Source organism: Ahaetulla prasina, chromosome 2 (assembly GCF_028640845.1).
Source record: "Ahaetulla prasina isolate Xishuangbanna chromosome 2, ASM2864084v1, whole genome shotgun sequence".
In the NCBI taxonomy this organism is placed as follows: Eukaryota; Metazoa; Chordata; class Lepidosauria; order Squamata; family Colubridae; genus Ahaetulla; species Ahaetulla prasina.
In genome coordinates, this window is record NC_080540.1 from 301193738 (window position 1) to 301209301 (window position 15564).

Genomic DNA, 15564 nt, shown 5'->3' on the forward strand with positions numbered 1-15564 from the left:
ATGCCCCCTCCCTTCTACGCTGTCTAAACTTATGGGTCTTGGGCTTTCTTATTCCATCTGCCTTTGGATTATGGATTTCCTGCCTGGCCGCTCTCAGAGGGTCAGATTAGGTAATCCTCTCTCTTCAGCCCTTCTTCTTAACACTGGTCCACCACAAGGGTTGCGTGTTGAGTCCCTTGCTCTATACTCTTGATGTGCATGACTGGCCTGATTTTAATTTTAAATTTTAATTGAATTGTTGATGGGTTTTAAATTTTGTAATTTTATGGGGTGTAATGTCATTTTAAATTTTCTGGCATATTTGAATCAGTTTTTTAAGGGTTGTTTTAATTATTGAGTATGTTTGATTGTATTTTATTTGCCTGTTCACCGCCCTGAGTCCTTCGGGAGAAGGGTGGTATACAAATTAAAACATTATTATTATTATTATTATTATTATTATTATTATTATTATTATTATTATTATTATTATTATTATTATTATTATTCCCACTCACGCCAGTAATACTATTACTACATTTGCAGATGATACATCAGTGGTGGGACTCATCTCTGAGGGGGGCGGTGACGGGGGGGGGGGACAGGGACGAGTCGGCCTATTGAGATGAGGTGGACCGCTTGCTTTCGTGGTGCGGAGACAATAACTTGGTCCTTAACGCCAATAAGACCAAAGAGCTTATATTGGACGATAGAAGGAACAGATCAGACATCCGGCCCTTGATTATCAATGGAGACTGAGTGGAGCAAGGGGACAGTTTGGAGTTTCGGGGTCTTATCCTAAAAGAGGACCTGGCCTGGGGCTACTTCCACATTGCAACCCTGGTCAAAAGGGCTGAGATTATACGACCTGAGGCTTCTCGGGAAACAACTGAATGAGAAACTGCTGGTGACCTTCTCTGACTGCCCCATAGAGTATTTGAACTGACTGCACCTGCGTGTGGTTTGCCAATTGCACAGGGGCAGATAGAACAGCGCTCCAGAGGGTCAACGTCATTGCCCAGAGGGTCATTGGTTGCCCCCTCCCCGCTTTGGAAGAGCTTGATAGCTCCTTAAGAGAGTTCAAAACATCCTTAGAGATCCATCTCATCCTTTTTTTTTTTTTTTTGAACTATTACCATCTGGCAGACGGTACAGGACAATCAAAACAAGGACAAACAGGCTGAAAAGCAGCTTCTATCCCAGAGCAGTAACTATACTGAATTCTACGGCATAGTGCAATATTGGGTTTTCAATTTCAATTATACAGAATGTAAAGGATGTATGTTTGCGTTTTTATTTTTAGTTATAATGTACACCGAAGACGGCATTTCATTTTTTTGTACCATGTGCAATGACAATAAAGCAAGCTAAACTAAACTGATGATATTAGCTAGTTGGGTCATGAAATGTCTGCAAGAAAATCACCAAGGTCAGAGAGCACCAACGATCCTCCCTCCTGTTCCTCCCTCCATCCCTCCTCCCTCCCACACACCCCACTCTCTTCTACACTGATGATGTCACCTAGTTAGGTCATGAAATGTCTGCCAAGAAAACAATCAAGCTCAGGAGTCCACAGTCGTCATTGTCCTCCTCCTCCTCTTCTCTACCAACCCCCCTCCCTTCTAGTACTGATGATGTTACCTAGTTGGGTCATGAAACGTCTTCCAGAAAACAACCAAGCTCAGGAAGCAACACAGTCCTTCCTCCTCCTCCTCCTCCCTGCTAGCTCTCATGATGTTACCTAGTTGGGTCATGAAATGTCTGCAAGAAAACCACCAAGCTTGGAGAGCGCTAAGAATCTCACAGTCGTCCTCCTGTTGCTCCCTCCATCCCTCCTCCTCCCCCTCCCCACACACCCCACTCCCTTCTAACCTTGATGATGCTCCCTAGTTAGGTCATGAAACATCTGCAAGAAAACCACCAAGTTCAGAGAGCACCCAGGATCCCACCGTCCACTCCTGAGCTAGAAATCTTCTCTTCCGTTTGTACTTAATAAATGCTTAACGTGGCTCCCTCTCTCTCTCTCTTTCAGGCTCATATTAAATTTCCTATAGATTACCCGTATTCACCGCCTACCTTCAGATTTCTGACCAAAATGTGGCACCCGAACATTTACGAGGTAGGTTGACTTCAGCGCATGGAGTGCGCAGTGTCATTAAAAAAAAAACACACCCTTTGCAGCAACTCACCTTCGTTGCAAAGCTGGAATTCCTGTGCATGTTTAATGCTTTGTGACTCCCAGCTCTGGACTCCTCTCCTTCCACCGCCCTAAAAAAGGAATACGTGGAGACCCTGTAAGATGGAGGCTCCTTTGACGGTGCTCCCACTGGTGCTCTTCTGACCCAGCTTCCCAAACACGACAAACCCTCTGAAGCGAACTCAAAGATTCCTTTATTAGGAGCTCCAGCAGCCCCGGGAAAAAGTTTCTCTCTCAACGCAGGCTAACAAATCTGTCTGGCAGGGAGATGAATAGTTGTCTGCCACACCTATTCATCTCTGTCACCTGCCTTTTATCCCCAGAGCTAGATTGGGGCTTTGCTAGCAGCGGTGGCTCTTCCGTCCCGAGGACCTGCCCATAGATTTCCACTGTTCTCCTCTCCTCTCCCTTCTGCGCATCCACACATCAGGCACTGGACCCAGCTGCTCCTCCTCTTCCTCATCAGCCACCTCCAGACCTGGAGGCTGTTGACTCTCTACCTGAGGGCTGACGGATGGCCCAGGCTCTGCCTCTGTCAGTCTCTCTGCCAGCTCCATTCCCTCTTTCCCCTCAGAGCTCTCAGGTTGCCTTGATGCTGGCCCTGACTCCCACGCCCCATCCTCCTCCTCCTCCTCTGAGTCAGCTGCTGGAGGGGCCAGCAGCTGACAGACCACAACAGGTGCTCCAGAAATTTGGAAAGGAGAAATCCAGAAAAGGTCCCTTTGCAGCCCAAGGAGCAGATTCTGGAATCTCATCCTTAAGGGAAAACTCTCTAGAGCAGGGGCAGGGAGCTGTGTCCCCAACTTACGACCACAACAGAGCCCAAACTTTCCTGTTGCTGACTGCGAGACATTCGTTCAGTGAATTCTGCCCCATCTTACGACCTTCCCTGCCACAGTTGTTAAGCGAATCACTGCGGTTGTTAACTTAGTGACACGGTCGTTAAGCGAATCCCTATTGACTTTGCTCGTCAGGAGGTCCCAAAAGGGGATCACGTGACCCCGGGACACTGCAACCGTCATAAATATGAGTCACTTGCCAAGCGTCTGAATTTTGTTCATGTGACCACAATGATGCTGGAACGGTCGTAAGTGTGAAAAACGGTCACAAGTTTCTTTTTTTTTTTCAGTGCCTTTGTAACTTTGAACGGTCCCTAAATGAACTGTTGTAAGTCCAGGACTTTCTGAATTCATGAATTCAACCGGTGAAGGTCCCTTGGCCAGATGTTTTGCCCGCTGAATTAATTTGCCCCTGCTATCTTTTTATGAAACATCTGGCTTGAATTACACCGTTTTAATTATACGTGACATTGCTGATATCGATGTTGAACGGTCATTAAATGAACTGTTGCAAGTCGAGGGTTATCTCTGTACAGCCTTGGTTGTCTTTTGGAACTCTCTCTGTAGCTTTAGAGAGAGGGAGGAAGGAAGAAAGGAAGGAAGGAAAAGGAAGAGAGAGGAAAGAAGGAAGGAAAGGAAGGAAGAGAAGGAAGGAAGGAAATAAAGAAAAGATGGAAGGAAGGAAGGAAAGGAAAGGAAGAGAGAGAGAGGAAGGAAGGAAAGAAGGAAAGGAAGAGAAAGAGGAAGGAAGGAAAGAAAGGATGAAAGGAAGGAAAGGAAGGAAAAAGGATGAAAGGAAGGAAAGGAAGAGAAAGAAGAAGGAAGGAAAGAAGGGAGGAGGAGGAAGGAAGAGAGAGAGGAAGGAACGAAAGAAGGAAAAGAAGAGAAGGAAGGAAAGAAAGGATGGAAGGACGGAAAGGAAGAGAGAAAGAGGAAGGAAGAGAAGGAAGGAAAGAAAGAAAAGATGGAAGGAAGGAAGAAAAGGAGAGAGGAAGGAAGAGACAAAGAGAGAGGAAGGAAGGTAGGAAGGAAAGAAAGGATGAAAGGAAGAGAGAGGGAGGAAGGAAGGAAAGAAAGAAGGAAAGGAAGAGAAGAGAAGAGAAGGGGAAGGAAGGATGTTTTGAGGGTTAAAAAGCGAATTGGTTCTGCAGAATCGGATTTAATATATCCCTTAAATAAAGGCTGGCAAACTTCAAAGCAAAACTTGGGAATCCAGACTTGCCAGCCAGCCAGGGGCTTCTCCCCCCCCCCAATCAATATTGGGGAGGGCTCTCTTTCTAATCTTCCGTTGGCCAGAGGGGCTGGGAGAGGTTTGCCTTGGATCTAAGCCAGGGGTGTCGAACTCAAGGCCCAAAGGGCCAGATTTAAGCAGCCCACAGAGCCACCCTGGGAACAAGGGAAGGACCAGCCCTCGGTGCCTCTGCCAGCGAAAACGGGGCCTGGCAGGGGGCTACGGGACCCCGAGCTAGCAGAACAAACTAAAAAGAAAACACAAAAGGAGAAATGTTTCCCCTTTTGCATTTGAGCATCCAAGTGGGGACAGGGAAGAAAGAAGGGAAAAGGGAAAGGACAACGGAAAAAGAAGGAAAGAAGAAGAAAGAATGAAAAGGGAAGGAAGGTTATAATGAATGGGAGGGGAGGGTCCGAGAGAAGTCCTGCCTTAGCACTTGGCCACCACAGGTGCCCCCCACCCTCCGGACATGAGTGATGTTGAGTTGGACATACACACACACACACACACACACACACACACACACACACACACACACACATCAAACACAACCCTGATGCGGCCCTCAATGAAATAAAAGTTTGACCCCTGATCTAGGAGAATCTGCTTGTGGAGATCCAGTCCTAAGGCAAGGCTGGCAGCTGGGGCTTCTCGTCCAGAGCTGTGGCTCCCCCTGGTGGAATTATTTGGCGCAAATAAAGTCAATTAAATGTGGGGTTGATAGCGCTGGGGCTCAAGAAAGAGAATTAAGTTGATGCGAGCGTCGAGAAGCCCACCTACAGCACACGGCTACAAAGAACACAAGTTGGAATTACGGAGGACGTTACCTAACAGCGAGAGCCATTAACCCGTGGAAGAGCTTCCCTTCAGAAGTTACGGGTGCTTCATGGCTGGAGGGACTGGACAGCCCCTTGTCTGAATTGGTCTCCTGCTTGAGCAGGGGGTTGGACTAGAAGACCTCCAAGGTCCCTCCTAACGCTGTTATTCGGTTAATCAATCAGTGGAACGGCCTGCTTCCAGAAGCTGAAGTTCCAAAGATGATTAGGGGACTGGAGGCTAGAACATACGAAGAACAGTTGCAGGAACTGGGTATGCCTAGTTTAATAAAAAGAAGGACTAGGGGAGACATGATAGCTGTGTTCCAATATCTTAGGGGTTGCCACAAAGAAGAGGGAGTCGGGCTGTTCTCCAAAGCACCTGAGGGTAGAACAAGAAGCAATGGGTGGAAACTGATCAAGGAAAGAAGCAACTTAGAACTAAGGAGAAATTTCCTGACAGTTAGAACAATCAATAAGTGGAACGACTTGCCTGCAGAAGTTGTAAATCCTCCAACACTGGAAATTTTTAAGAAAATGTTGGATAGCCATTTGTCTGAAATGGTGTAGGGTTTCCTGCCTGGGCAGGGGGTTGGACTAGAAGACCTCCGAGGTCCCTTCCAACTCTGTTATTGTTGTTGTTATTATTATTAAGTTGTGGGCACTCCAGCACTGAGGGCTTTTAAGAAGAGATTGAACAATCATTTTGTCCCAGAATGGTACAAGGCCTTCTATTTGAGCAGGGGGCTGGACTAGAAGACCTCCAAGAGCCCTTCCGGTTCTATTCCTAAAGAGACTGAAAAGCCACATTGAGTTCTGTAAAGTACTGTAGCCACAGATACGTTGGGATTTAGAGTCCGCAGCTATTGTATTTTTCAGAATATTAGACGCACCTTTTTACCCCCTAAAAGAGGGTGAAAATCTGGGTGCATCTTACAGTCCAAATGTAGTCCTGCCCACCCGCCTGCCCCCACCCTTTGGCCTTTGCCTCCCAGCAATTTACCTCCTTGCAGCAAACTGCAAACAGCCCGTAGCCCGTTTCAGCTTCAGCACAGCCTGATTAGCACAAGCAGTTGATTTCACTAATTAAAATGTTACCTGAAGGAAAATAAAATAAAGAGGGGGGGGGAAGTTTTACATCTAACAGATTGCCTGCTGAATAACTTACTGATTCTGATTACAGTACCAATCTATGCAAAGAAAAAAAACTGAAAACGGTTCCAAACTGGTAAAATTTCATATCATTTCCCATATCCATGCACTGGCGTACATCTTGTTTTCCTCCCCAAAAAATGGTAGGTGCGTCTTGTAGTCTGGAGCGTCTTATACGCTGAAAAATACGGTACTCTATGTGTGTATGTGCATATGTATATTTGTGTAGCAAAATAAGTGCCTTGACGTGAAAGAAGTTTACACTTGATCTTTAGGAAATAGGGAGAGCTGGGAGTGGATTTGTATGTGTGGTCTGTTTGCTGCCTAGTTTAACTTAGTTGTCTCTCTCCATACCCACCGTCCACTTTTCTTTCCATAGAATGGGGATGTATGTATTTCAATTCTTCACCCACCTGTAGATGATCCTCAAAGTGGAGAACTGCCATCGGAAAGGTGGAATCCCACCCAGAATGTCAGGTAAGACCCTCCGAGATTGAGAATTCCTTCCTACCCAACTGTAGTACAGGTAGTCCTCCACTTACGACCACAATCAAGCCTCAAATTTCAATTTGCTAAGCGAGGCAGTTGTCAGGTGAATTTTGCCCCAATTTACAATCTCTCTTGGCACGGTTGTTAAGTGAATCAGTACATTTGTTAAGTTGGTGACACGGTGGTGAAGTGAATTTAACTTTCTCTCATTGACTTTGCTTGTCCGATGGTCGCAAAAGGGGATTGCATGACCCTGGGACACCACAACCGTCATAAATGTGAGTCAGTTGCCAAGCCCCCAAAGTCTGATCACGTGGCCATAGAAATGCTACAGTGGTCATAAGTGTGAAACATGTAAGTGCAGAAAACAGTCCTAAGTCACTTTTTTCAGGTCTGGGGAAACTTCGAACGGTCATTAAACGAACTTCTGTAAGTCGAGGACTACCTGAGGAGTCCAGGGAGGCCCCTCCATCCTACCCCCTTATGCGTGCAGCCCCTAACCTGCCATTCGGAAGAATAACCCGAATAATTTTTGAAGTTCATCCTGGCCCTGCCAACTCAGAGACCCCCGGCTCAGTTTAGAAGACGGAGGGTATGTGCAAGACCAGGGGTCGGCAACCTTAAACACTCAAAGAGCCGCAAAGGTCCTAACCGGAAGCCCCCCATCCAGTTCTGGCGCAAGTCCAGTTCCCCCACCATAGAGTCTCCTCCTAGCGCAGCATCCTTTTTCCTCTACCTGCCCTAACCGAAAACCCTATCCATTGTAGTGTCAGCCTCCACTCCAATCTTCGTATCTCTTTGTACTCCTTATATGTAGTTATTAGATAGCATAGGATTGTATTTGTCATGTACATAGCTATTGGATTCAATTTAAATAGAGAGGGGCCTATAAGAGTGTCAGTCTGACATAATTAAGGTGGGAGGGGAGATTGCGAGTTTGAATTCAACAGGAATGTTTGGCGCGAACTCTAACGGACATTGCATTCCTGATATGATTGACAACCAGAGACCTGCGGAAGAAGATTACCCCGGGACCCCGGGAAGGAGCTGGCATTGGACCAGACCTGATGACCTATTGGGAAAGGGGAGGGAGGAATAGGGTGATACAGATTGTTAGCCCTTCTAGTCTACCTTGACGATATACTTATCTATACAGAAACAATGGAAGAACATATTAAACTAGTAAGAGCTGTTCTTAAAAAGTTATTATCTGCAGAACTTTATTGCAAACTATCCAAATGTGATTTCCATCAAACTAAAATAGACTACTTAGGGTATCGCATATCGGCGGATGGACTAGAAATGGACCCAGAGAAAGTGAAAGCTGTCTTAGAATGGGCCCCCCCCACGCACACGCAAACAGTTGCAAAGTTTCTTGGGATTTGCAAACTTTTATCGTCAATTCGTCCCTTCCTTTGCTCAAATTGCTTTGCCTATCACCAACCTCTTAAAAACTAAAGGAGATACAAAACCCAAACCATCATTACCTCTTTTGCACAGGGCCCTTCTTGGCTAAAGGGGATTGTCACATTGTGCCCGGGCTCTTCAGAAATGGGGTTATAAAAACTGGACCATGTGAAACGCCGTTTTGCAAAACTGATCGTTAAAAGATTACATTTGGATTTAATTTTTCCCTTGAAAAAGCAAATTTCAGCACGCCGTATAACAGTTTGTCCACAACCTACGACCAAAATGGAGCCCACAATTTCTGTGGCTAAAGTGAGACATTAGTTCAGCGAGTCTGGCTTCGTTTTACGACTTTCCTTGCCTCTGTTGTTAAGTGAATCTCTGCAGTTGTTAAGTTAGCAACCCGGTTAATTCAGTGAATCGGGCTTTTCTGTTGTGAAGGTCTCAAAAGGGGATCACACTGCGACCGTCATAAATGCGAGTTAGTTGCCAAGCATCCAAATTTTGATCACATGACTCTGGGGGTGGCTGCAACAGTCACAAGTGTGAAAAACGGTCGTAAGTCACTTTTTTTCAGTGCCATCGTAACTTTGGTCACTAGATGAACTGTTGTAAGTTGAGGACTATCTGTATTGAGAAAAACAATAAACTGAGGGGAGGGGGACTACTGAAGACACTCCCACCATATCTCTTTTTTTTTTTTTTTTTTATTGAAAGAGTTTTAAAAAAACAAAAACATTTTTCCCCCTTTTTTCCCCCTCCCTCCCCAAAAACAAAAACAAAACACCCCCCTCCCTCCCCCACCCCCCGGCTTCCCGGGTCAATCACAAGGTAAAGTTATACATAAACCAAACAGAATAAAATTTTCCCTTCCAATCCAAATAACCACATCCAAAGCTTTTCGTCTCCCAACCCCCTCCCCATTACATAAAATAACTTTCTAATTATTCAAAGGCAATCTGATATTTCTTAATCTGATATCTGTTTTGTAGATAATCAATCCATTTTTCCATTCAATTAAATATCTTTCCTGCGTATTGTCTTTTAAAACGCTGAGATTTTAGCCATCTCAGCCAAATTAATAACTTTCAATATCCATTCTTCTATTGTAGGTATCTCTTCTTTCTTCCAGTATTGTCCAATCAACAGTCTTGCTGCTGTTATTAAGTTCAGAATCAATTTAGTCTCAATCCCTGTACAATCCGTTATAATTCCCAAAAGGAAAAATTGTGGCAGGAACTTTATCTTCTTCTTCAGTACATTTTGAATAATCCACCAAATTCTTATCCAAAAGACCTTAATTTTCTTGCAAGTCCACCAAATATGAAAATATGTAGCATCATCACAATCACACCTCCAACATTTCGCTTGGATATTAGGATACATACATGATAATTTTTTGGGATCTAAGTGCCATCTATAAAACATCTTATAAAAATTTTCCCTTAAATTCTGTGCTTGTGTAAACTTAACATTTCTAACCCAGATTTTCTCCCATGTTTCCAACATTATTGGTTCCTGAATATTCTGTGCCCATTTTATCATACAAACTCCCACCATATCTCCACATGACCCTTTTCAAGGATTCCCACCAGATGATAGCTTGGATAGCAACCCATAAATGCCCATTTTCCCAGAATTCTGCCTTCAGGCCAGATCTAGGAAAAACAAGAAAGGATGGTGGGGGGAACGCCTCTCCCCCCCACACCCTCCCCCTCCCCCCCAAAGCCGAAAATGCAGCTGTTCAGTCTTGGATGCGAGAGGAATGTCCCTATTGTTAAGGCAGTTCAGCGATGGAGAAAAGTTAAAGTCCTGCGTTTAGTCAAGAAACACCAGATATCCAGGTATAGGATAAGTCAGGGATCTGCAAACTTGGCTCTTTTAAGACTTGTGGACTTCAACTCCCAGAGTTCCTCAGCCAGCAAGCATCACTCTAGGACAGGGGTCTGCAAACTTGGCTCTTTTAAGACTTGTGGACTTCAACTCCCAGAGTTCCTCAGCCAGCAAGCATCACTCTAGGACAGGGGTCTGCAAACTTGGCTCTTTTAAGACTTGTGGACTTCAACTCCCAGAGTTCCTCAGCCAGCAAGCATCACTCTAGGACAGGGGTCTGCAAACTTGGCTCTTTTAAGACTTGTGGACTTCAACTCCCAGAGTTCCTCAGCCAGCAAGTATCACTCTAGTCCAGGGGTCTGCAAACTTGGCTCTTTTAAGACTTGTGGACTTCAACTCCCAGAGTTCCTCAGCCAGCAAGCATCACTCTAGGACAGGGGTCTGCAAACTTGGCTCTTTTAAGACTTGCGGACTTCAACTCCCAGAGTTCCTCAGCCAGCAAGTATCACTCTAGTCCAGGGGTCTGCAAACTTGGCTCTTTTAAGACTTGTGGACTTCAACTCCCAGAGTTGCAGTCCACAAGTCTTAAAAAAGCCAAGTTTGCAGACCCCTGGGATAGGTGGTACCTCGCTCAATACCCTGTTTCCGCGAAAATAAGCCCCAACCAGAAAATAAGTCCTAGGGTGATTTTTCAGGATGCTCGTAATATAAGCCCTACTCCCCCTAAAAAAATAAGCCCCAGTTAAGATTGTCAGCCAGATGGATGCGTTTAGCACTGTATTTCTCCAAAAAATAAGACCTAACCAGAAAATAAGCCCTAATGCGTCTTTTGGAGCAAAAATTAATACAAGACCCAGTCTTATTTTCGGTGAAACACGGTAGTAGTAACTATGAGAGGGATCTTGGGAGTCCTAGTGGACAATCCCTTAAATCTGAGCCAGATGTGTGCAGCTGCTGCCAAAAAAGCCAACACAGCTGCATCAACAGAGGGATAGAATCAAGATCACGTGAAGGGTTAATACAAATTTATAATGCCTTGGTAAGGCCACACTTGGAATCCTGCATCCAGTTTTGGTCGCCACGATGTAAAAAAGATGCTGAGACTCTAGAAAGAGGGCAGAGAAGAGCAACCAAGATGATTAGGGGACTAAAACATATGAAGGATTTGGGTATGTCTAGTTTGATGAAAAGAAGGACCAGGGGAGACATGATAGCAGTGTTCCAATATCTCAGGGGCTGCCACAAAGAAGAGGGAGTCAAACTATTCTCCAAAGCACCTGAGGGTAGAACAAGAAGCAATGGATGGAAACTAATCAAGGAGAGAAGCAACTTAGAACTGAGGAGAAATTTCCTGACAGTTAGAACAATTAATAAGTGGAACAACTTACCTGCAGAAGTTATGAATGCTCCAACAAATGGAAATTTTTAAGAAAATGTTGGATAACCATCTGTCTGAGATGGTGTAGGGTTTCCTGCCTGGGCAGGGGGTTGGACTAGAAGACCTCCAAGGTCCCTTCCAACTCTGTGTCTTCTGCTTGTGTGTGCTGAGCGGTGGGTACATTTTCTCCTCTCTCTTTCCCCAGGACTATCCTACTGAGCGTAATCTCCTTGCTTAATGAGCCCAACACCTTCTCTCCGGCAAACGTGGACGCCTCCGTTATGTTCAGGAAATGGAGGGACAGCAAAGGGAAAGACAAAGAATATGCGGAGATCATCCGGTAAGTCCAAGATGGGAGCGGCTGGTTGGAGAAGGGGAGCCCGTTAGATGTGGCCGGTCTTTGGAGCTTTCTGAGCTGGGCGGTTTCTTTGTAGACGTTTCATGACCCCAACTAGCTAACATCACCAGCGCTAGAAGGGTGCGAAGGGGGGAGTGGGCAGAGGAGGAGGAGGAGGAGGAGGGGAACATGGTGGAATCCTTGGTGCCTCTGAGCTTTGCTGTTTCCTTGCAGACGTTTCATGACCCCAACTAGCTAACATCATCAGTGCTAGAAAGGTGGGAGATGTCTACCACTGATGATGTTCCCTAGTTGGGTCATGAAACGTCTGCAGGAAAACCACCAAGGAACCCACAGTCCAACTCCTCCTCTTCCTCCTTTTCTTCCTCCTCCTCCTGCCCTTCTTCTCCTCCTCTTCTCCCCAATCTCCACTCTTACTTAAGCACTGATAATGTTCCCTACTTGGGCCATGAAACGTCCGCAAGGAAGCAGCCAAGCTCAGAGACCCCCAGGGACCCCACCGTCCAACCCAGAGTCCCAGATATTCTAGAGGAAGATAAATATCTCAGGAGCAGAGAAGGAACCCTAAGCGTCTCCTCTGAGTTTCTTGACTTCTGTCCTTCCTAGTAGTAAGCTGACCCTTCAGTCCATAGAGTTCAACTCTGCTGATTCTGGGAGGGGTTGGGGGGGGCACTAAAGGTTGCTGGGCAGAGCAGGGAGGCCCGGCTCTCTCGAGCCTTTGGACAGTTGGACCACAACATGGCTTGGAATTACAGGTAGTCCTCAGCTTACGACCACAGTGGAGCCCCCCGATTTGTGTTGCTAAGCGAGACACTTGTTACGCGAGCTTTTATGACCTCTCTTGCCTCAGCTGTTAAGTGAATCACTGCCGTTGATAAGTGAGTAAGGCAGTTGTTAAGTGGATCCGGCTTCCCCGTGGAATTTCCTTGTGAGAAGGTGACCTCATTGCAACCGTCATAAAAGTGAGCCGGTTGCCAAGCATCCGAATTTTGATCACACGATCGTGTGGATGCTGGAAAGGCCGTAGGTGTGGAAAACCGTCACGTTTTATCAGTGCCGGCGTAACTTTCAACGGCCACTAAATGAATGGTTATAAGTCAAGGACTGCCTGTAATTAAGGAGAGTTCGGATGTGGATATGGGAAGAGTCGGGTGTCAGGCCTGGAAACCATATTAAACTTTAGGTTTCCAGACGCTGCCACATTTTTATCTTGAGGGCAGGAGGGGGGGTTGAGGGGTATGGTAACATTCTTCAAGCGGTCCAGGTCGGATGGCGTTCACGTCTGCAGGAAGAGTGGCAAGAAGATACTCGAATGAACTGGGAGAACGTGGGACCATGTGACCATCAAAGGGGTCAGGGGGTTGGGACTCTTGGGGTTTGTATAACTGGGAAAAGAATCCGGAAATTCAGTTTTGGAATTTCACTCATCGTGTGCCAGTTTCCTCATGCTAGTAAAGGACTCTGAGAAAAAGAAAAAATGCCTCTGAGTCTCTTTTACGCAGAAGAGGTATTTCTGGAACCTTGACATCGGGTCTGAGCGGCTGGCATCGGTGGGGCAAAGGAGACCCGGGTGCAAGGTGTGAGAGGTGGTGGGGGTGGGCATTGGGGGGGGATGGGCTGGTGAGGAGGCCGACCCTCCCCTAACTTCCCCTGCCCTTCCCCCCTCCCCTTGCAGGAAACAAGTGCAGGCCACCAAGGCGGAGGCGGAGAAGGACGGTGTGAAGGTGCCCACCACGCTGGCCGAGTACTGCATCAAAACTAAAGTGCCTTCCAACGACAACAGCTCCGACTTGCTTTACGACGACCTGTACGACGACGACATCGACGACGAAGACGAGGAGGAGGAGGAGGAAGAGGAAGACGCCGATTGTTACGACGACGATGATTCCGGCAACGAGGAGTCGTGACCTGTCCCCTTCTGGCCCTCCTCCCCTCCCTCTTCCACCCGCCCGCCCAGCCTCCCAATCGTACAGCCTCGCCAGTTTTGCCAGAGGGGACGCAGCGGTAAAATCCAGTGACCGTTCAGGAAGAAAAGAAGAAGGAAAAACAAAACAAAAAAGAGAGAGAGATACCTTCAAAGGGGCGGGCGGGTGGGGCAAAAAGACCCCAACCAAAAACGTGCGTTTCCTGCTTTTCTCCTCTCGTACGGATTCTTGGTTTCGTCCGTCCCCCTTCCATCAGTTCCCGGTCCTTTTGGCCTCGTAGCGAGAAAGACCTGCGCGGATGATCTCGGATCGCACTTCCTTTCCCGCCCCATCACTGTGTTTTTGATTTCCCACCCTCCTTCCCTCCCCTCCCCTCCTTTTTTTTTTTTTAAACAAAGACAATACCTCCTCCCTGCCCTCCCCCCTCCCTGCCTGCCCCTCTTCCCTTCCAGAGAGTTCACAGTACAGCAAAACAGTCTCGCTCTGTGTTTAGGTTCTCGAATTAAACCCAGTCTTTCATCAAGAGGTTTTGATGTATTTTCACGCCCAGCGGAGACCATGGAGGGGGGGGAACACTCTCTCCCACGAGCTTGCGTAGAGCCCACCCCCCCTTCTTCTTTTCTGGGGTCTTCTTCGCTGCTCCTCGTGTGCGCACTTGTTTAGCCTTGTGGTGGTTGGTACTGGTGGTGGTTTTTCTCCTTTTTTGGGGGTTGTTTTTTTTTTCTTCTCCTCCCCCCCCCCTCCAAGGGGGAGGGCAAAAGCTTCTGTGTTTTTGAACTGGGCCGCTGCCAGACCTGGTGCCGAAAAAGGCCCGCTGTTCCAAGTTCCAAGTTTGCTAAGTTCACGTCGGGACGAGGGAGGCGGGTGAGATTAGCAGCTTGGCAAGGAGGGCCAAAAAGCTCCCAAGGCAGATCGAGCGGGGGGGGCGGGGGATTGTCCGAGTGGGGGAGCGGTTGTCTTGTGATATGAATCTTCCAATAAACACGTCGAAACCGCGCACCGTTTTCTGTCCCGAGTTACGGAGGGTTGCATCCAGGGAGCGGCTGCCTCTTTCCCTGATCCGTAATAACGAGGCCAGGGTGGGAACTGGAACACGGCTTCTCTCCACGAGACCCAGCGGCTTTCTGCATCCGGAGGTTTGCAACAACCTTGCCGCAGATGGGTCTTTCTTCGGAAGAAGAGGATGGTTGCCTAAAGCATTTCTTAAACCGAGGGAGGCTCTCCAACCTTGGCAACTTTTGTGGACTTCAACTCCCAGAATTCCTCAGCCAGCTAAGCTATGCTGGCTGAGGAATTCTGGGAGTTGAAGTCCACAAGTCTTCAAGTTGCCAAACTTGGACAGAGCTCCGTCTTGGACCACACCAACGCTGGAGAAACAAGGAATAGACTTGTCTAAAAGGAAACATAGATCGCAGGTTGCAAATTGCAGAAGAACCCTTAGAAAACGGGGAGGTGGCTGGGGGGGGCGGAGGGCGGAGTCTTTAGGGCAGGGGTCTCCAACGTTGGCCATTTTAAGACTTGTGGACTTCAACTCCCAGAATCCCTCAGCCAGCTTTGCTGGGAGTTGAAGTCCACAAGTCTTAAAGTGGCCAAGGTTGGAGACCCCTGCTTTAGGGTATTCCTAAATACCTGTAATACTTTCTGGGCGGTCAACCTGATGCTATCAGAGCAATGGCTCCTTGGCAGGTCCATCAAGTCCAACTGCCCGGATGAAGGGTTCCCCATAAGAAAACTTAAGTGCTTTGGGGGATGAACTTGAGGGAAACCAAGTCCCAATGAGTCTTTCTGGGGTATAGTACCCACCCCCCGTGTTACCCCCTTCTTCCTTTCCCCCATCCATCAAATTGTAGGAGAGGCTGCTGAGATGGTCCCAGGCACCCATTAAGGAATTGCGCTTCTCCTTCAAACACTGGCTTTGCCTTTCATCCACCCCATTTCTGAGCCTGGCCCTTGGTGGGGGC

The 15564-nt window shown here is 47.2% G+C and overlaps 1 protein-coding gene across 2 annotated transcripts in view; it reads left to right on the plus strand.

Annotated features, from left to right (window-relative positions):
• Positions 1 to 14126, plus strand: part of UBE2R2 (ubiquitin conjugating enzyme E2 R2) — a 77284-nt gene extending 63158 nt beyond the window's left edge. Inside the window, exons 2-5 of one of the 2 annotated variants that reach the window (XM_058171948.1) lie at positions 2012 to 2098; positions 6593 to 6690; positions 11526 to 11660; positions 13354 to 14126. In XM_058171948.1, coding sequence (XP_058027931.1) covers positions 2012 to 2098; positions 6593 to 6690; positions 11526 to 11660; positions 13354 to 13585 — 552 coding nt within the window. In that variant the 3' untranslated portion in view covers positions 13586 to 14126. The remainder of the gene's footprint in view (positions 1 to 2011; positions 2099 to 6592; positions 6691 to 11525; positions 11661 to 13353) is intronic. The other variant, XM_058171949.1, reaches the window with a different exon arrangement.
• Positions 14127 to 15564: the final 1438 nt, after the last annotated feature.